Genomic DNA, 22,008 nt, shown 5'->3' on the forward strand with positions numbered 1-22,008 from the left:
TCTTTCGATGCACACTTGGGATGCTTCAACCTTTTGGTTATTGTGAATAGTGCTGCATTGTCTCTTTTTGGTTACAGCCATCCTAGTAGGTGTGAAATTATATCTCACTGGAGTTTTAATTTTCATTTCCCTGTTGGCTAATGATGTTGAGCATCTTTTCATGTGCTTATTGGCCATTTGTATATTTTCTTTGGAAGAATGTCTATTCAAACCTTTTGCCCATTATTGAGTTGTGGGAATTCTTTATATATTATAGATATATGATTTATAAACATTTTCTCCCGTTCTGTGAATTGTCCTTTCACTTTCTTGATGGTGTCCTTTGGAGCACAGAAGTTTTAAATTCTGATGTAGACCAAATTATCTTTTTCGTGTGTTTGTTGTTGCCTGTGTACTCTTGGTGACATAACTAAGAAACAGTTGCCTACTCTAAGGTCATGAAGGTTTATTTCTATGCTTAGCTCTTACATTTAGGTCTGTAATCCATTTTGAGTTAATTTTTGCATATGGCATGAGGTAGGGGGTCCAGCTTCTTTGTTTTGCATGTGGATATCCAGTTGCCTCAGCACCGTTTGTTGAGAAGGCTCTTCTTTCCCCAAGACATTAAATAATGTCTTGGAATTCTTGTTGAATATTAATTAACTATAAATGTGAAGGTTTACTTCTGGACTCTCAGTTCTATTCCATTGATCGATATGTCTTTTGTCATGCTACTAGCACAGTGTCTTAATTGCTGTGGCTTTTTAGTAAGTTTTGAAATTAGGAAGTATGATTCCTGACTTTGTTCTTTTTCAAAGTTTTTTGTTTTTGGCTATTCTGGGTCTTTTGCATTTCCATATGAATTTTAGGATCAGTTCGTCAGTTTCTGCAAAGAAGCCAGGTGGGATTGTGACAGCAATTGTGTTGAATCTCTAGGTCAATTTGAGGAGTATCGCCATGCTAACAATATAAAGTTTTCTTCCACAAACATGGGATGTCTTTCTATGTATTTAGGTATTCTTTAATTTCCTTCAATCATAGTTTTTTTGAATGCAGAAATATTTTGAAGTAAAAAATTTACCAAGTTATCTTTTATTGTACTTATTGCAGTTGTTGCTGTATTTTTTATGTAATGTGAAATGCATTCGAACCATGTGAAACTTAATTTTGTATTGAAATGAAATGTAAATAGGTTGTAATAAAATCTCACTGCGCTAATAATTGTTTGGTTATATGTGAGAAAATCAGTGTAAAAGTAAAAAATGCATTCTGAAATGCGATAGATGTTGAATTTCTTCTGCCAGATGTTTATTGTATGTAATCATTTTATTGAGAATATTTAAGCACTAATTATATAAGTAAGGGAGCTTATGTTTTATAATTTTTTAAAATAAATTTCTAAGTTTGTTTACTAGCTGCGTTGGGTCTTCGTTGCTGCGCATGGGCTTTCTCTAGTTGTGGCGAGCAGGGGCTTCTCTTGTTGCGGAGCATGGGCTCTAGAGCACAGGCTCAGTAGTTGTGGCGCACGGGCTCAGTTGCCCCGCAGCATGTGGGATCTTCCCGGACCAGGGCTCGAACCCGTGTCCCCTGCATTGGCAGGCGGAGTCTTAACCACTGCGCCACCAGGGAAGCCCCTGTTTGTTCATTTTTAAACAAGGGAACATAATTTTATCACTTAATTTTTTCATTTAATATGTAAGACCTCCTTGCAATTTTTGATTACTTAGTTTAGTCCTGAGCATTTTATTTAACAGCTTATTTTTTGCCATTGTGAATGGGATATTGTATTTTTATAACCTGTTTTTGTGCATATATTTACTTTATGTATATGAAATTAATTTTTACATATAATTTTCTAATTGGTCTACTTTGCTCATTTTTAGATTATTGTAAAGGTTTTTCAGTTGACTTCATTTCGGCTTTTCTTTCAAGTTTATCTGTTTTGAAAGTCCATGGTCTTAAATTTTTTTTAACACATTTTTTACCAAAGTTCCTCACTTATTCTTCATGTGTTTTTAATATGTCTGTCTTCTAAGTTGAAGAAGGGTTGTTGTGGTTTCCAGGAACTTTGTTAGCTAATTATTCTGTCCCTTACCTTAGTTTTGGATCATTTCTTTTTCTACTTATCTTTCACTTCACTGATTTGATTTTCTGGTTAGCATTTTTTCGGTCAAAGTTTCAGTGGAAGTTCTTAATGCATAAATCCTCTTTTTTTTTTTTTTTCTGATGTGAAATACTAAGGCATAGCACTAGGAATAAAAGTTAAGTTTAAGGAGAGCACAAAGAAACATCTTGAATAACTGATGGGGAACATCTAGTTATTCATTTTCATTATGTGTCAATTCCACTTTAACTAGGATTTGTAAAGATATGGGTGTTTAATACTTATATAACAGGTCAGTACTTCAGCTTGAAATTTTTTTATGCTGTAATTTAAACTTCATATTCAATATTCTGTAAAGCAGAAATAAGCTGATTAAGTTTTGGTAGATGAAAGATAACAACCATGCTGGTAATTGAAAGACCAATTTGTCTCATCATAGTTTAGAACATCAAACTATAGAAGATCTGTTTTCTAGTTCTAACCAGCCGTCCTGGTAAACACAAGCAAGTCAGTTACTTTCTCTGAGCCTTGTTTTTTTCATCTGTAAAAATGGGAATAATGATACACCAGATTTAGGATTTTTGTGAAGATCAGATGAGACTGTCTGTGGAAGTGTTTTGAATAGCAGTGGAGGTCCGTTGATACAGGTGACCTTTTTCCTTGGAGTCTACTCAGCGTCTTACTAGCTCCGTCTCTTAAAGCTTTTCGCTAGTCACAGAAACCGGGTCTAATTTTTGTTCTTGTTTCAGATTACAAGTGGACACCTGAGTCAGCAGGAACTGGAGTCCCGGATGAGAGAGCTTATCTACACAGACTCAGATCTTGTCATCACCCCAATTATTGACAATCCGAAGGTGCGGGAAGGCACCCTAACAACCGAGGGCTGAAATCTGGGTGATGTTTTCATTCCCAGTATTCTTTGCCTTATTTTCCTTTTTAAAAAAAAAATATTTATTTATTTTTTGGCCATGCTGCATGCGGGATCTTAGTTCCCCGACCAGGGATTGAATCCACGCCCCCTTTCAGTGGAAGCGCAGAGTCTTAACCGCTGGACCACTAGGGAAGTCCCTTCTTTGCCTTATTTTCTCTCCTGTTCTTGTTGTCGTCTGCTTTTCTTTCTTTCCTGCTGTGTGTCTACATTCCTAACCCTCACCCTTTCTGTAACCCTCTCCTCTTCCTGCATCACCCTCTCCTTCACTGGAAGGGTAAGTTTTCTTCCCCCTTTGCAGCAGCTCTGCCTGTCAGTACATGAGCTGGAGAGTGGCTGCTGACTTCTAGACCTCAGACCTTAGCCTCAGTCCCTTCATTTCTCCATACTCACTTAGGTGAATTACTCCAGACATTCTCCTCGCTGATGTGTTGTGAAGGCAGATGTCAGAGAGCAGCACTCACCAGACTGGGGTGGTGGGCAGATCATGGAGAGACCACACCTCTCATAGGTTGTCAGGATTGCAGGGCAGATGATGGGGAGACATGGGGAGCTTGGGAGTCATGGTTACAATGCACTTCTAACCCAGTGGGATTTTCATTGCTTCACATCTGTGGAATATAATACTGTATTAGTAGGGAATGATGAGTACTCTCCTTGGAAAAGAAAATTAGTTTCTCAGTTCCTCTGTTTTCTGTTGATTTCCAGCTCCAACACACATTTCACCACCTATTATGCATTTTTATTTTCTTCCTTTTTTTAAAATGTCTTTTTCTTTATTAATTTATGACTGTTTCATCTCACTGGGGAAGTTTCTATAGTTTGGAACAAAAGGCTTCTTAGATGAATGTTTATTTACTAGACAGACAACATTTAATATAGATTACTCAGCTATTTTTCATAATGGCGCTATCTCTTTTTATGCATTCAGGTATCTGGCAGAGTAACTGTATATTATACCAAAGTTAATGTGTAACAGGGCATTTTCCCAGTGGAACTTCTAGAACAATTTGTGCGATCTTTTGACCATATTCTGTATTTCTTTCTTTTTATAACAACACTTAGTTGTTTCTGGGAAAACTTAGAAGTTTTTTTTTTAACTTTTAATTTTGAACTAATTTTAGACTTAAAGGTTCAAAAATAGTAGACTTACTGTATACCTTTTTTTTTTTTTTTTTTTTTTTTTTTTTTTTAAGATTTATTTATTGATTTATTGATTGATTGATTGATTGCTATTTTGGGTCTTCGTTTCTGTGCTAGGGCTTTCTCTAGTTGCGGCAAGCGGGGGCCACTCTTCATCGCGGTGCGCGGGCCTCTCACTATCGTGGCCTCTCTTGTTGCGGAGCACAGGCTCCAGACGCGCAGGCTCAGTAGTTGTGGCTCACGGGCCTAGTTGCTCCGCGGCATGTGGGATCTTCCCAGACCAGGGCTCGAACCCGTGTCCCCTGCATTGGCAGGCAGATTCTCAACCACTGCGCCACCAGGGAAGCCCTACTGTATACCTTTTACCCAGCTTCTCTTAGTGTTAATATTGTACAGGAACACAGTACTGTTAGCAAAACCAGGGGACTGACATTGGTACAGTGCTATTAACTGATGAACTGATTTGAATTTCATCAGTTGTGCCACCAGTGCTCTTCTTCTTATGTTCCAGGATCCCATGTTACAGTTGGTTTTTATGCCTCCTTAGTTTGATCCAATCTGTCCTTGTCCTTTACAGTCATGTGGTAATTTCTTATTCTTTCCTTGTCTCTCATGACCTTGACACTTTGAAGAGTACTGGGCAGGTATTAATATTTTGTAGAATGTCCCTCAATTTGGGTTTGCCTAAGTGTTTCTCATGATTAGAATGAGGATATGCATTTTTGGTGAGAATACTACCAGCAGAAGTTTAAAAGATGCTCTGTAGAGAGGTTTTGGAGAAGTTAGACATAGAAATGATGATTGAATTTTTTTTTTTTAATTAATTATTTTTGGCTGCATTGGGTCTTCGTTGCTGCATGCCGGCTTTCTGTAGTTGCGGCGAGCGGGGGCACTCCTCATTGCGGAGTGCGGGTTTCTCATTGTGGTGGCTTCTCTTTGTTGCGGAGTGTGGGCTCTAGGCGCACGGGCTTCAGTAGTTGTGGCACTCGGGCTCAGTAGTTGTGGCTTGCGGGCTTAGTTGCTCCTCAGCATGTGGGATCTTCCCAGACCAGGGCTTGAACCCATGTCCCTTGCACTGGCAGGAGGATTCTTAACCACTGCGCCACCAGGGAAGTTCGATGGTTGAATTTTTTAATTAAAAGTGTCATGTTGAAGTACCCCAGCTATTCCAAACTCATGGATCCAGCTGCTATACGTTTTCCTCACTTTGCTCAAGGAAATCGTGTGCTTTCCTATTCATGAAATTGTTTCTTCGCCAATTCAATCATCAAGTCCTAACCGCTCTTCAAGACCTCATGCCACTTTCCAGGTCTTCCATAAACCCTGCCCTGACCACATCAACCTAAAGTCCTTTCTGATTCTCTATCTTTTTAGAAACATTTCTCCGAAGTATTTTGTCTGTAATTATGTCCCGCCTGTTTTGCATTCTAATTTAAATATTTCATGTTTTTCTGTTGTTTCACAGATGTTTGTCTTATCTTTCTAACCAGTGTGTCAGCTCTCTGGCAGTAGGATCATGTCTTTTATGTCTTTGTATCCCCCTTAGCACTTAGCATAGTGCCTCACCCTGGCAGGTATCCAATAAATATTTGTTGAGTGAGTAAATTTCTAAGCTAGAGGTAAATTAGCCTAAGAGTAAGCCAGGATAGGGTGACCCTTTTCCATGAAGCTTTATTTTATTGAAGATATCAATTGAAATGATTTTATTTTATACATTATTACCTATATTTGTATATTTTAATCTGAAAGGGCTTTGTTGAGTGCTTATTCTTTTTGGTGATAAATTTTACAGTGTTCTTTTCTGTCCGCATTGATTTATAATCTGATATAGGAGACATATCAGGAGATAGATACCCATCTTAAAAGGTTTTGTTTTGTTTTTTTAACCACAGATAATGAAACAACCACCAATTAAATATGATCCGAAAATATTGCATCTACCAGCACATTCAGGTAAGATCATAAAGGGCTTATCAAGCACATAGATTCATGGCAGACAAATACAAATATGAAATTTAATAGCAAATGGAATATTTTATTTATGAATAGCTAAATTTTTATTTTCTTGCCAACTGGCTATATTCTTGAGACACTGTATAAATTATAAACAACCTGTAATCCATTTGAGCCAGCGTTTGACCTTACTCAGCTGGGTCTAGGCTGCTCAGTACTCTTGTGAGTGGGAAAGTTCCTATGAAACTGGGCGAGTTTTCCTGTTGAATGGGTGAGCCCTTCACCTGTCCTTTCCCTTGTAAAGCCAGTTGAACTTCCAACATTAATGGTGCTCTTATGGGTACAGAGGGTTGGAAACCACAGTGAAGAATCGAGATTCTACTTGAGGGAGTAGGGCAGTTGAGATCAGGGTCAGATGGTTCGCTTTTGTGGGGTTGATGTAGGACTGGAGATACTTAAAGGTTGATTATTACATTTCCTTTCCCCTAACAGAAAGTCTTACTTAGGGTGAGTATAAGAGTTTTTCTTATACTTTAAATTTTGATGTATTTTGTTTGATAAGTTATATTTTAAGCTGTTAAACTAGATCTGGAAAAATTCTTCATCATAGCTAGAGTAGAATCTATGATTTGAAATCAAATCAAAGTAAATTCAAAATAAACAGCATATGTTCAAATTTAAATAAACTATTCCAAGTAGAAGCACTATTTATGAAAACTTAGAGGAAAATTATCTCAAAGTAATATTCTGTCCCTTTCCCCCTTTACTTTGAATTATTTTAGGAAATTATTGTTATAGCTTATTTTGTTTAAATATAGAGATTAGGTGAAACTATGTTAATTTTAGTTGGCATTTCATTTCCCAGTTTTTGTCTTTTGTTTGTATAGGGGTTTGGAGGTGGGACTCCCAGATGATTTCAGCTTTGTATTAACCTAGTTATGTTTACTAGTAATTTCACTGGGACCTTATAACATCTGTAGAAATTTTGGCTTTTCCAGTACTTTAAGGCTAGGTTGCTTTATTTATGCAAAGGGTATCTTGTTTTTTCCATAGTAGTTTTATTTAAGTTTGCATTTTGTTATGTCCTTGGTTGCAAGAACATTGTCCTAAATTTAGGCATCTACCTTCTTTTTTTTTTTTAATTTATTTATTTATTCATTTATTTAATTTTTGGCTGCATTGGGTCTTCGCCGCTGCACGCGGGCTTTCTCTAGTTGCAGTGAGTGGGGGCTACTCTTTGTTGCGGGGCACAGGCTTCTCATTGTGGTGGCTTCTCTTGTTGCAGAGCACAGGCTCTAGGCGCACGGGCTTCAGTAGTTGTGGCACACGGGCTTCAGTAGTTGTGGCTCGCGGGCTGTAGAGCACAGGCTCAGTAGTTGTGGCGCACGGGCTTAGTTGCTCCGTGGCATGTGGGATCTTCTCGGACCAGGGCTCGAACCCGTGTCCCCTGCATTGGCAGGCAGATTCTTAACCACTGCGCCACCAGGGAAGCCCATACCTTCTTTTTTTAAGCATAGGTTTCATTGACATAGTTCAAAACGTCTCCATGGGGAGAAAAAGAGATGCACATAGAAGAGCAAATAAAAGTAATGACATCTTTAGAGTATTTTTGGTTTTGACAGTGTAAAGTTATAATTTTCTGTGTGCCCTCACCTTAGGTATTGACATTCTGTGTTCCATTTTATTCCTCTTGTAATGTTCTCAGCAGTCCTTTTTCACATGATCCCCACTTTTAATATTTTCTTTCCTCTGCAGTGGATAAATTAGTATTTCTAAAAGACCAAGATTGGAATGACTTTCTGCAACAAGTGTGCTCACAGATCGACTCCCCCGAGAAGAGCACAGCGGCCTCCCGAGCCAAGCTGAATCTCCTTTGCTACTTGTGCGTGGCGGCCGGGCACAGGGAGGTGGCCACCAGGCTCCTCCACTCACCCCTGGTACGTAGTTAAGTCGGGAAGTAAAGACTCCTATCACGGACTTGCAGCTTTCCTTCTGCACGTAACTCTTATTTCTGTAGAGATTAAAACAAGGGCTAAAATACTAATACGATTTAATTACAGTGAAAAAAAAGTGACTCATCAAGATGATAGATTTGCCAGAATTGTCCTCTGTTTAATGCTTAGATCTAAAAGCAGTTGAATCGACAGTGATTTTGAACAACTCCTTTGGTAACGCTCAGCTTGCATTTTACGTTAACTTGTAAGGTATTTTTCATCTGTGAAATCATAAGACAGCGGTCTTTTCATCAGCTGCTGGAGTGAACTGCCCACGTGGAATACGGGCTCTTTTTACTGGGTCTTCCTGGTAAATTCCAAGGTTTCCGATGTGACACTGAACGGGGAACTGAGTCTCTAAGACTTTTCTTTTTCCTTCTTCCCCTGGAGATATTTCTTGGACCGTCTTGATTCATCGATGAAACCGTGGGAATTTGGCAGAGCTTTTGAAGTCATCCTCAGAAAGGAGTTACAGTGGTCTGGGGCATTTTCCCTTGTGGGCCTTTGTTTGGGAACTGGCTTGAAAAAATTTAAGTTCATATTCTTCCAGGATAGTATTACAGTTCCTTATTTGGTACTTGGTGTGTGTTTGTGGGGTGAGGGGCAGAGGCATATTTAGGGAATATAATTGAGTTGGAGAAACTGAACGTTCTTGTTCTTAGTTTTTATTTTTATCTTATATTTACAAAGATGCAAAAGCACTGAATATAATTAATTTCCTTGGTGCAGGATTTGCCTTTCATATGTATACAGGTTTGATTTGTTAACTTAGTGGTCACTTTCTGTGTCATTTCATGAATGAAATACATCTTAATTTTTTATTCTAGTTCCAGTTGCTAACCCAGCATTTGCGAATAGCTCCAAACTGGGATAGGTAAGTAATATTTATATCTTAATAAATTATTATTTTATTAAGTAGTTAAAACATACATATTTATCAAAAGCACATAGTCCTAAATTCTTATCACGAAATAGTCTAAAGTAATGATGACTCTGAATCATAGCACTTGCTGTAGGCATCCCAGTTGTCCATTTAAAAAGATCTCAAAATAGTCCTTATCCTGATATTATAAATATAATTCCAAGGTTATGTAAACTACATCTGGAAGCTTTATTAATGGTTACTCTTTTGAATATTCTTTATCAAATACTTTACAATTATCCCTGTGTTTTAATTTAGTTACGCTTCTAAAGCGTTTTCCCTTGCCACTTTATCTTTCCTTAAGGTGGTTTACAAAATCTAATGAGATTGTGATCTGTAAACTCCTGATGGAAGGATGTGTACTTGCTTATATGGGGGCAGCATACTTGGTGAAAAGCTCATTAAAGTGTAAGAAGGCTCTGTGCTCTGGTTGCCAGTGAGACTTGGTCAGATGATTGATTACCTCTTTCCGAGTCTCAGCTTCTGGGGGACTGTTTGTGGGATGATGAAAGTGCTTTGGATTCAGACAGATGTGGGTGTAGCTCACAAATCTGCCCCCAGGCAAATTATTATAACTGCTGAGTGTCAGTTTACTCATCTGTAAGATGGGGAAAGTGTATCAACTTCATAGATTTTTGGTAACAATCAAATTTGTTTTAATTGAAGTATAGTTGATTTACAATGTTGTTAGTTTCAGGTGTACAGCAAAGTGATTCAGTTATATATATTCTTTACAATTAAATTTTGAATGAAGTAGGTGTATGAAATACCTTGCACAGTGCTTGGTTCTTAGTGGGTGCTTAGTGTATTTTGGGGGTTTGGAAGTTAGTGTTATCAATCCTACTTATCTTGTATTATTGTTGAGAAGCTTGTGAAAACTTGAATGTGAAGGGGTTTTGTAAAATGTGCCAGTGGTAGGTTAGTAATTATTCTTCCATGCTGCCAAAACATAGGGGAAACAGTAGGTGTTCACAAAATGCTTTTTTGGATAATTATTCCTACACATCTTCTAATGTTACTCTCCCAAGGTAAAATCTGGCGTTACAAAATAGGATTTTTAGATCATTTTTGGGCATGTTAAACTTTGAGGAGGATTGTGGTATGCTCACTGTAAAAGAAACCAACAAAAAAATCTTAGCACTTCAGCTAAAACAAATTATATCCTTGAATAGGGTGCCCTCTGCTGATTTTTAAAAAACAGACATTCGTAATCCTTTCCAGGTACTACTATTTTTTTCCATTTTTTAGATTTAAGTTTAATTGTAAAACAGTTTTAATTTGAGGAAAATATGGATAGATAAACCCTATGCTTGGAGCCTTCTTTTACTCTCTTTCTCCATTCAAATACTTCTTCTTCCAGCGAGGCCTTCTCTGTCCTGGGTCATATCACCTTGATAGCATATGATAAGGGTCTTTAACTTAGCTGGGGGACAATCACTGTTGAAGTATGTATGTTTATTCCTTGGCTTTGTTCAGCATATAGAAAAACAAAATAAAATAACATATAGTTTTGTATGTTTCTCTTCACTTTATAACATGTATTCTTTTAATGTCACTAATTATTTGTCTAAGATTTTTTTATGGTATGCCTCTTTTTATATGCTATGAATATTTGATCATTTTATTTACCCTTCCCTATTTTTGGATAGTATTATAATATTGTAAATAATATATTGATGAACATTTTGCACTTAAATCTTCATGCCTATTTTTGCTTTTTCCCCTAAGGGCAGATTTGTAGAGTTAGAACGAATGGGTAGAGGGCAATAGATATTTTTGTGACTTCTGATAAATTGCTGAAATGCTCTGTAGAAACATGATATCAACATGCATTCCCAGTCAATGTGTGTAAAAGTGCTGTTTTGTTAGAACTTTTAACAATGAATACTTATCAAATTTTATAGCATTTGCCAATCAACTTTATTGAAGTATAATTCACAGGTAATGCATAATATTTTAATTTAAAAAATTTTATTAATTATAAAATATACATAACAGAATTTACCATTTTAGCCATTTTAAGTGTATAGTTCAGTGGCATTACGTATATTGCGATACGTATGTTGTGCAACCACGGTCACTATCAATTTCCAGAACTTTTTCATTATTCCGAACAGAAGCTGTTACCCATTAACCAGTAACTCCCATCCCTCCTCCTCCCAGTCCCGGATAACCTTTGTTTTACTTTTTGTTTCTATGAATTTCCCTGTTGTAGGTGCCTAATATAAGTGGGATCATACATTTGTCCTTTTGTGTCTGGCTTATTTCACTTACCTTAATGTTTTCAGAGTTCTTCTGTGTTGTAGCATGTATCAGACTGTCGTTCTTTTTAAGGCTGAATAATATTCCATATATGTATATGCCACAGTTTATCTTTTCATTTGTTGATGGACACTTGGGTTGCTTCTACCTTTGGCTGTTGCAAGTAGTGCTGCTATGAGCATTGGTGCAAAAATCCTGTTTGAGTCCCTGCTTTCAGTTCTTTTGTGTATATACCTAGGAGTGGAATTGCTGGATTATTTGATAATGTTATGTTCAGCTTCTTGAGATACCATCATAACTGTTTTGCACAGTGGCTGCACCATTTTACATTTTCACCAGCAATGCATGAGGGTTCCAATTTTGCCACATCCTCTTCAACCCTTATTTTTTTCAATTTTTTTTAATAGTAGCTCTCCTAATGGGTATGAAGTTATATGTCATTGCGGTTTTGATTTGCATTTCACTAATTACTAATGTTGAGCACCATTATTTACCTTCTTTGGAGAAATGTCTGTTCAGGTCCTTTGCCCATTTTCTAATTGGGTTGTTTTGTGTTGTTTATTTATGGGAGTTCTATATCTAGATATTAACCACATATTAGGTATATGACTTACAAATACTTTCTCCCATTCTGTGGGTTGCCTTTTTACCCTGATAGGGCCCTTTGCATAAAGTTTTAAGTTGTGATGAAACCTAATTTTTCATTTTTTCTTTTGTTGCCTGTGCTCTTAGTGTTCTATCTAAGAAATCACTGCAAAACCAATGTCATAAATCTTTTCATTTGTTTTTTTCTAAGGGTTTTATAGTTTTAGCTCTTACATTTAGGTTTTTGATCCATTTTGAGTTAGTTTTTTTTTTTATACAGTGTTAGGTAAGAGTCCAGTTTCATTCTTTTGTTATGTTTATATCCAGTTTTCCCAGCACCATTTGTTGAAAAGGCTGTCCTCTCCCCATTAAACGGTATTGGCACTCTTGTTGATAATCATTTGACTATATATGCTGAGGGTTTGTTTCTGGGCTCTCTATTCTATTCCCTTGGTTTATAAATCTGTCTTTATGTGAGTATCACAGTGTCTCGATTACCATAGCTTTGTAGTAAGTTTTGAAATCAGAATATGTGATTTCAACTTTGTTCTTTCTCAGGTTTATTTTAGGGTCCTTTGATATTTATATTCTAGGAAGGATTTTCTAATTTTTAGTATAGTTTGATACTTTAATAAAGTAAATGCTTATTGTCAATTTTTAAAATACAGTTTCTCCATTTGTGAATTACTTCACTTCTTGGTTGATGGGATTTCATTATTTGGTAGTTTTTTGTTTTGTTTTGTTTTTTGTTTCTTAAGTAGAATATCTCTCAGAGGCTCTGCTTCTGGAGTTCCTCCTTCCTTGAAGCTTTCTGCCTGTGGTTTTGGGGCTCAGGCATAGCAGGCTGAATGAGACCTTCTTGCACCTTCAGGCCACACTCACCTCTGTGCCATGCTGCTTTGTTGCTCATTCATGTGCTGGCTGCAGCTCTGGAAGACTCGGGCCAACCTGACTTTTTCTTCCTCTTATATGTGACCAGTTTGATTTTGTTTTTCAGTGAAAAAAGAATTTTTCTTTATATTCCAGGCTTGCAAAATTTTACTAGAATGTATCTAGGTATCCCTTTTTACTAATTTGCTTTGCCAGTCGGTCTGTTAAATGCTGCAGCCTTTCTTTTGCTTTCCTATTTCCTTATGATTTCCTCATCTCTATTTCATCCTTTTTCTGCTCCTGAAACTCCTGTAGGATGGGTGTGGGATTTCGTGTCTCTCTCTTTTTTTTTTTTTTGCTTGCTTATTTGTTTATTATTTATTTATTTTTATTTTTGGCTGTGTTGGGTCTTTGTTGCTGTGTGCGGGCTTCCTCTAGTTGCGGCGAGCGGGGGCTACTCTTCATTGTGGTGCGCGGGCTTCTCATTGCAGTGGCTTCTCTTGTTGCAGAGCATGGGCTCTAGGCATGTGGGCTTCAGTAGTTGTGGCACGTAGTTGTGGCACATGAGCTCTAAAGTGCAGGCTCAGTAGTTGTGGCACACGGGCTTAGTTGCTCCACGGCATGTGGGATCTTCCCGGACCAGGGCTGGAACCCGTGTCCCCTGCATTGGCAGGTGGATTCTTAACCATTGCGCCACCAGGGAAGCCCAAATTTAGTGTCTCTTGACTTAATTTTCTTTTGCTTTCTCTTTTATTGAGATACAATTCACATATCAAAAAATTCACCTTTTCTTGGTTTTTGTTGAGTTTATTTTTTAGAGCAGTTTTAGGTTCACTGCAAATTAAGGGGAAGGAACAGAGATTTCCCACATACCTCTGCCCCCACATATGCATCGCCTCTCCAATTATCAGTATCCCCCGCCAGAGTGGTACATCCTAAATTGACACATCAAAATCATCCAAAGTCTGTACTTTACATTACAATTCCTTCTTAGTGTTGTACATTCCGTGGGTTTGGACAAGTGTATAATGATGTGTATCCATCACTATGGTATCATACAGAATATTTCCACTGCCCCCAAAATCTACTGTGTTCTGCCTGTTCATCCCTCTGACAACCACTGAACTTTTTATTACCTTCATAGTTTCTCCTTTTCCAGAATGTCATGTAGTTGAAATCATAAAGTATGTAGTTTTCTCAGATTGGCTTCTTTTACTTCGTAACATTCATTTAAGGTTCCTCCATGTCTTTTCATGGCTTGATAGCTCATTCTTTTTAGTGCCAAGTATCCCATTGTCTGCAGGTACCACAGTTTATTTGACCATTCACATACTGAAGCACATCTTGATTGCTTCCAAGTTTTGACAATTATGAGTAAAGCTGCTGTTAACATCCATGTGGACATATGTTTTCAACTCCTTTGGATAAATACTGAGGAGCCTGATTGCTGGATTTTGTGGTAAGAGTATATTTAGTTTTGTAAGAAATCACCAAACTGTCTTATAAAGTGACTGTACCATTTTGTATTCTCATCAACAATGAATGAGAGTTCTGTTGCTTCACATCCTTGCCAGCATTTGGTATTTTCAGTGTTCTGGATTTTGGCTATTTTTATAGGTGTGTAGTGGTATCTTGTTGTTTTAACTTGCATTTCCCTGATGACATATGGTGTGGAGCATTTTCTCATATGCTTATTTGCCATCTGTATGTCCTCTTTGGTGAGGTGTCTGTTCAAGTCTATGGCCTATTTTTTCATCAGGTTGTTTTCTTATTGTTGAGTTTCAAGAGGCCTTTGTATATTTTGGAAAACAGTTTTTTATCAGATGGGTCTTTTGCAAATATTCTTTTCCAGTCTGTGGCATATCTTCTCATTCTCAACATTCCTTTTGCACAACAGAAGTTATTTATTTTAATGAAGTCCAGCTTATCAATTATTTCTTTCATGGATCATGCCTTTGATGTTGTATATAAAAAGTCATTGCTACACCCAAGGTCATCTAAGTTTTCTATGTTATCTTCTAGGAGTTTTATAGTTTTGCATTTTACACTTAAGTCTGTGATCTGTTTTGAGTTGAAGTTTTGTGAGCGGGTGTAAGGTCTGTGTCTAAATTCATTTTTTTTCTTGTAGATGTCTAGTTATTCCAACATCATTCATTGAAAAGACTATCTTTGCTCCATTGTATTGCCTTTGCTCCTTTGTCAAAGATCATTTGATTATGTGAGTCTATTTCTGGGCTCTCTTCTGTTCCACTGATCTATTTGTTCTTTTGCCAATACCACACTGTCTTGATAACTGTAGCTTTGTAGTAAGTCTTGAAGTCAGGTAGCATCAGTGCTCCCACTTTGTTGCTCTTCTCCAGTATTGTTGGCTATTCTGGATCTTTTGCCTCTCCATATAAACCTTAGAATCAGTTTGTCAGTATCCACAAAATAACTTGCTGGGATTTTGGTTGGAATCACATCAGATCTACAGATCAATTTGGGAAGAATTGACATCAGGACAATATTGAGTCTTATTCATGAACATGGAATACCTCTCCATTTCTTTACTTCTTCGATTTTGTTCCATAGAGCTTTGTAGTTTTCCTCATATAGATATTATACATATTTTATTAGATTTGTTCCTACATATTTCACTTATTGGGTGCTAATGTAAATGGTATTGTGTTTTTAATTTCAAATTCTACAAGCTTATTGCTGGTAAGACTTTTATATATTAACCTTGTATCCTGCACCTTGCTGTAATCACTTAATAGTTCCAGGAGGTTTTTTGTTGTTGTTAATTCTTCAGGATTTTCTGTATAGACAGTCATATCATTTGCAAACAGTTTTATTTCTTCCTTCCCAATCTGTATACCTTTTGTTTCCTTTTCTTGTCTTATTGCATTACCTGGAGCTTTCAGTGTGATATTCAAAAGGAATAGTGGTGAGAGGTGATGTCCTTGTCTTGTACCTGATCTTTTTTTCCCTTAAATATTTAATTATTTATTTATTTTGGCGGCGCCAGGTCTTAGTTGCGGCACGTGGGCTTCTTAGTTGCAGCACGTGGGCTTCTTAGTTGCGGCATGTGGGCTTCTTAGTTGTGGCACGAGAACTCTTAATTGTGGCATGCACGTGGGATCTAGTTGTCCAACCAGGGATCAAACCCGGGCCCCCTGCATTGGGAGCATGGAGTCTTACCACTGGACCACCAGGGAAGTCCCTGTACCTGATCTTAGTGGGAAAATTTTGAGTTTATCACCATTAAATATGATGTTAGCTGTATTTTTTTGTAGGTAGTCTTTATCAAGTTAAAGAAGTTCCCTCTATTCCTAGTTTACTGAGTTTTTGTCATGAATGGGTGTTGGAATTTGTCAAATGCTTTTTTTGCATATATTGATATGATCATGTGATTTTTCTTTTTTAGTTTCCTGATATGATGGAAATTCACTTTTTAAAACTGTACAATTTAGCGGTTTTTAGTGTAATCACAGAGTTGTGCATGTATCACCACTATCGAATTCCAGAACTTTTTCATCACCCATTGAGACCTTGTACCTGTTACCGTCTTCCCCTCAGTCCCTGGAAACCACTAACCTACTTTCTGTCTATAGATTTGCCTATTCTGAATATTTCATATAAATATACAAAATGTGATCTTTTGTGACTGGCATCTTTTCACTTAGCATAATGTTTTCAGGGTTCATCCATGTTGTAGCATGTATTAGTACTTCATTTTTTTTTTGGCCGTGCCACATGGCTTGTGGGATATTAGTTCCCTGACCAGGGATCGAACTTGGGCCCCTTCAGTGAAAGCAGGGAGTCCTAAACACTGGACCACTGGGAAATTCCCACTTCATTCTTTTTTATGACTGAATAATATTCCATTGTATGGATAAACCATATTTCATGTATCCATTCTTAATGGACACTTGGGTTGCTTCCACATTTGGCTGTTATGAATAACACTGCTCTGATCATGTGTATAAAGGTTTTATGTGAACATATGTTTTAATTTCTCTTGGGTACATACCTAGTAGTGGAATTGTTGGGCCATATGGTAATTCTGTGTTCAACCTTTTGAAGAACTGCCAAACTCTCTTTTACTGCTCTTCCCTGATTTTACCTTTGAGCTTTCAAGCTTGATACTTATCCTTGCTCATTTTACTGAGGATCACTATTTTATTTCAACAATCATATTTTCAAGTTTTTGTTCATTTGTTCTCTGATTGGTCCTTTTTCCTAGCTGCCTATATTTGATTTAAAATGTACTTTTGAATTTGAGGGTAAATTATGGGATTATAAAAATTCTGTTTTGGAAAAGAATTTAGGGTTAAATATTGTGACTAATATTTAAGGTTAAACATTAGGATTATGAAATTTTTATTCTTTTTAACCTGTGGGTCACTTCGTTTTCATCATGGTCCTGCTTTTTAATGCTGTTGGTTCCTCAAATGCTTGGTGATCTTTGGTACTTAGTTTATATTATGAATAAATGGTTAAATTGATCAGCATAGAAGCTGGCAGTACACATTTCCCCTATGGTTCTCTTAGTCTGGTGCTCCAACAACGTCTTCTTTAAAGGAAAGGGCTGGCCTGTGAGTGGATGATGCCTGTTGACTAGTTGACTTGTATGTTGGGAGCCCACCTGGCTGAAGAGCAAGTAGGCAGGCTGGAGGCCTCTTCAGTTTCCAGGTTGGGTTTTTCTTTGGGGTGGGACTGGCTTTCTTCCATTAACCTCTTTCCTTGCTTTAGTATCTGGTGTGGAGGACCACTCTCTGTTCTCCACATCCATACTTGTATCCCACCCCAGAGTAGATTGCTCATTGTAGGAATAATTTTACATTTTTACCCTGGAGGCCAGGACTGAGGGTTTATTCTGTGTATCAGGGAAGGAGATGGGAAGGAGGCAGGATCTAATTGGCTCACCTGTTCATTGTGAAGTTCTCTAATCTGATGATTGTCTATAACTAATCCTTGCTTTCTGTTTTACTTTATTCCAAGCCTCTGAGGCTTGTTGGGAAGACCTGTCTTTACCTGTGGTTCTTAGACAGGAGTTTCTTCTCTTCATTTTCTGTCTAATTACATCTAAGTGTGTCATCTAGGATTTCCTCAAACATTCTGGTCTACTTTCAGCCCTTCTTTCTGTCTCCAGTTATTTAATTATAAATTTTTTTTCTTTTAGCAGACTCTTGAGGGAACAGAAAAGTGGGTGTCAGTGTCCCTTCTGCTATCGTAAAGTTTTTTTTTTAATTTTATTTTTTTTAAATACAGCAGGTTCTTATTAGTTATCTATTTTATACATATTAGTGTATATATGTCAATCCCAATCTCCCAGTTCATCCCCCCACCCCCACTTTCCCCCCTTGGTGCCATACGTTTGTTCTCTACATCTGTGTCTTTATTTCTGCCTTGCAAACCGGTTCATCTGTACCATTTTTCTAAATTCCACATACATGCGTTAATATATGATATTTGTTTTTCTCTTTCTGACTTCACTCTGTATGACAGTCTCTTGATTTGTGTTATGTACATGATTGTGATTAATGGGCATTTTTATTTTTCATTTGCTGTCTAAGTTATACAGAAGTGCTTCTAAATTTACAAATGTTTAGGCTTTTAGTTTATGTTTGTTATTTCACTTTTATTATATCATCATATGTCCTGTATAATTTCTGCTGTTGGGAATTCTATGAATTTATCTTTGTGCTCTAATAAAAAATCATAAAAAAAATCATGAATGTAGTAGATAATGTGGTAATCATAGCTAGCCCATTCAGCACATATTAAATGTTAGACACCATGGTAATTTCTTCACACGGATTATTTCCTTTGACTCTTTGAGTAACTTGGTGAGGTACATATTGTTGTTAGTCCTAGTTAACTTGAAGTAATCAGGCATGTGAAGGAGGAGTAACTAACCCGGGGTTCCTCCCCCGCCCCCGACCATGGGGCTAAGACTGGCCTCAGGACATTTCATTCCAGAGTCCTAAACACCATCCTATACAGCCTCCCACTGAGTAAGTGTGGTCAGGGTTTAGATCGTAGAGCTTGATATATACATCTGTTACTATGATGCTTGTATGTTTGTATTCACTGTGGCCTTCTTGCTGTGCTTGGGAGAGAGGTAGATTGGAGTTTCCCACTACTGTTGGGTTTACTTTTTATTCTTTATTAATATGGTTTGTAATGACTCACAACTTATATCCTTTGTAGGTCATGCCGTTTTTAATTCTCAAACAATCTTTTCCTCATTTAATGATTTTAGCCTTAAATTCTGCTTTGATATTTACGTTGAAAATCCTGCTCCAATTTTGTTTACCTTTGTTCAGTCATATTTTTACCCACCCGTTTTCTACTAATGTGTTTAGTTACTTTTTTTTTTTTTTTTTTAAAAGATATTCATGATCTTTTATTTATTTATTTATTTATTTATGACTGTGTTGAGTCTTCGTTTCTGTGCGAGGGCTTTCTCTAGTTGTGGCAAGTGGGGACCACTCCTCATCGCGGTGCGCGGGCCTCTCACCATCGCGGCCTCTCTTGTTGCAGAGCACAGGCTCCAGACGCGCAGGCTCAGTAATTGTGGCTCACGGGCCCAGTTGCTCCGTGGCATGTGGGATCTTCCCAGACCAGGGCTCGAACCCGTGTCCCCTGCATTGGCAGGCAGATTCTCAACCACTGCGCCACCAGGGAAGCCCAGTTACTTTGTTTTGATGTTGATATTATATTCATTCAGCAAACATTTATTGAGGGACCATGCCAGGTACTGTCTTAGTGCTCGCAGCCCTGCCTTCATGGACCTTGTGGGCTAGTGGGGGAGATGGATAATAAATAGTCTGTTTTATTAAACACACAAAGGAGTAACTATAACATTTTAGATCTGCTCTAATACAGTAGCCACTAGCTGCATGTGGTTATTTAAATTTAAATTTAAAACTAGTTCCATATTTCTCAAAAAACTAAAAATAGAACTACCCTATGACCCAGCAATTTCATTCCTGTGTATATATTTGAAAGAAACAAAAACACTAATTTGAAAAGATAATGCACCTCAATGTTCATAGCAGCAATCTTCACAATAGCCAAGACATGGAAACAACCTAAATGTCCATCAACAGATGAATGGATAAAGAAGGTGTGGTACATATATACAATGGAATACTACTCAGCCATAAAAAAGAACCAGATTTTGCCTTTGCAGCAACGTAGATGGACTTGGAGGGCATTATGTGAAGTGAAATAGAGATAGACAGATACTGTATGATATCACTTACATGTGGCATCTGAAAAATAAACTAGTGAATATAACAAAAAAGAAGCAGACTCACAGATATAGAGAAGAAACTAGTGGTTATCAGCGGTAAGAGGGATGGAGGAGAGGCAAGATAAGGGTAAGGGATTAAGAGGTACAAACTAATTTGTATAAAATAAGCTACAAGGATATACTGTACAACACAGGGAATATAGCCAATGTTTTATAATAACTATATGTGGAGTATAACCTTTAAAAATGGTGAATCACTATATTGTACACTTATAACTTATATAATATTGTAGCTCAATTATACTTCAATAAAAAATAAAACTAGTTCCTTAAAGTAAATTTTGTGTGTATACCTATACATATATATATTTATTTCTTCAGTTGCACCAGCCATACTTCAAGTGCTGGATAGTCACATGCATGTGGTGGGTACTGTGTTGAACAACGTAGACATGGAATGTTTCTGTTATCACACGAAGGTTGATTGGCCATTGCAGCTTTGCGTGCTGTTATGGATGTGGGATGTTCTGGGCTACAGTGCAATGGGTCATTGGGGGCACCCGAAATGGTGACCTTTAAGAAAAATCCTGAATTATGAGATGGAGCCAGTTTTGTGAGGGCATTACATATAGATATAGTTGTATGTAAGTATTTGGTATAAATTGAAAAATACTGTCACTATTAGTTTAAATAGTTTACAACTTAAAACTGTAGGAGTTTCAAGGAGGGTGTTTTCTCTTGTTCTGATAGGAATTGTTTCTGGTGAGAATGGGAAAAATATTTAATTAGCATGTCCTGATACATTTTTCTTTTAGTTGGATAAATCTGGTTGCCATTATCTAATTTTGTAGATTGAAAAAGTGCTTCAAGGTTTCTGAAGTATTTTGAGCTTGTCTTTGGACTGAGATACATAAGTTTTTGCCTTGCATCCTTTAATTCATTAGTGAGTTTTTGATAATAGCATTTGTTTTACATTGTGAGAAAACTTAGAAGTTAATCCATCTGACCTTCTAAACTGCACACATTTAAGCAATTCAAAATTGAAGTGTAATTGACTTGACCGTGGTCCCATATCTGGTCAGTGACAGAGCTGTGACTGGAAGCTTTTCCTTGTAACTTTTGGGCCAGTGTCCTACCAAATCTTTTTCAAAACCATTACTTTTAAAACATAATCTTCTTACTCAGTGGCAGAATGCTAATCATAGAAATGCCTAGGACTTCTTTAATCTGTTTATGCTTAGAGATTTAAATGGCTAATCCAAGAAGCATTGAAATCCATAACAATTATCTCTGTATGATAGAGTTCTGACAACACGAACACTTACCTGTGGTACTTCTCTGAGTGTGATTTGTTTCCCTTCACGGGTCCTGCACAGTTTATTTTACGAATATGAAAAGTAGAGGCTCTCTGGATGAGGAACTTGCAATGCAAGCATTACTAAATAAGAGTACAGTTCTAATCAACTCAACCATTTTTTTCCAATTAAAAAAGTCTTATCAAAACTAATTTTCTCCATGAAATGAACTTTTCCAAATCACCTGAAGTGATATTTAATAATTTATATTTCATTATAAAACTACTTTTATAATTTAACACTTCATTTTCTGCTGGGTAATGAAACAAACACTTCACTGAAAGTATTTTTACAATATTTGTTAGACTTGTAAAAATTTCTTTTAAAGTGAATATATACACATATGCTTCACTATCCTGATATTAATTACTGACTACTTGTGTATAAAATCATTGGTCTACTAATAAGTAGAGCAGAAGTCTTGAGAAAGAAAAATGGAGCTGGAGGAATCAGGCTTCCAGATTTCAGACTATACTACAGAGCTACGGTAATCGAGACAGTATAGTACTGGCACAAAAACAGAAATATAGATCAATGGAACAGGATAGAAAGCCCAGAGATAAACCCATGCACATATGGTCACCTTATCTTTGATAAAGGAGGCAAGAGTATAGAGTGGAGAAAAGACAGCCTCTTCAATAAATGGTGTGGGGAAAACTGGACAGCTACA

The 22,008-nt window shown here is 37.1% G+C and overlaps 1 protein-coding gene and 2 long non-coding RNA genes across 4 annotated transcripts in view; 1 reads left to right on the forward strand and 2 right to left on the reverse strand.

Annotated features, from left to right (window-relative positions):
• LOC309637811 overlaps window positions 1–22,008 on the reverse strand; it is a 203,931-nt gene that overhangs the window by 40,394 nt on the left and 141,529 nt on the right. The window lies entirely within an intron of this gene.
• ULK4 (unc-51 like kinase 4) overlaps window positions 1–22,008 on the forward strand; it is a 545,664-nt gene that overhangs the window by 36,517 nt on the left and 487,139 nt on the right. For both annotated transcript variants that reach the window (XM_082412745.1, XM_082412746.1), the window contains 4 exons: window positions 2,833–2,937; window positions 6,047–6,107; window positions 7,863–8,044; window positions 8,929–8,975. In XM_082412745.1, the coding sequence (XP_082268871.1) occupies window positions 2,833–2,937; window positions 6,047–6,107; window positions 7,863–8,044; window positions 8,929–8,975 (395 nt within the window). The remainder of the gene's footprint in view (window positions 1–2,832; window positions 2,938–6,046; window positions 6,108–7,862; window positions 8,045–8,928; window positions 8,976–22,008) is intronic.
• Window positions 3,032–6,040, reverse strand: LOC309637812. The gene is made up of 2 exons (XR_014250829.1): window positions 4,514–6,040; window positions 3,032–4,171 (listed from the first exon to the last, which is right to left on the reverse strand). It is a non-coding gene; the product is annotated as an uncharacterized lncRNA (long non-coding RNA).

The sequence above is a fragment of the Balaenoptera physalus genome (genome assembly GCF_965194825.1).
Source record: "Balaenoptera physalus genome assembly, chromosome: 11".
NCBI lineage: Eukaryota > Metazoa > Chordata > Mammalia > Artiodactyla > Balaenopteridae > Balaenoptera > Balaenoptera physalus.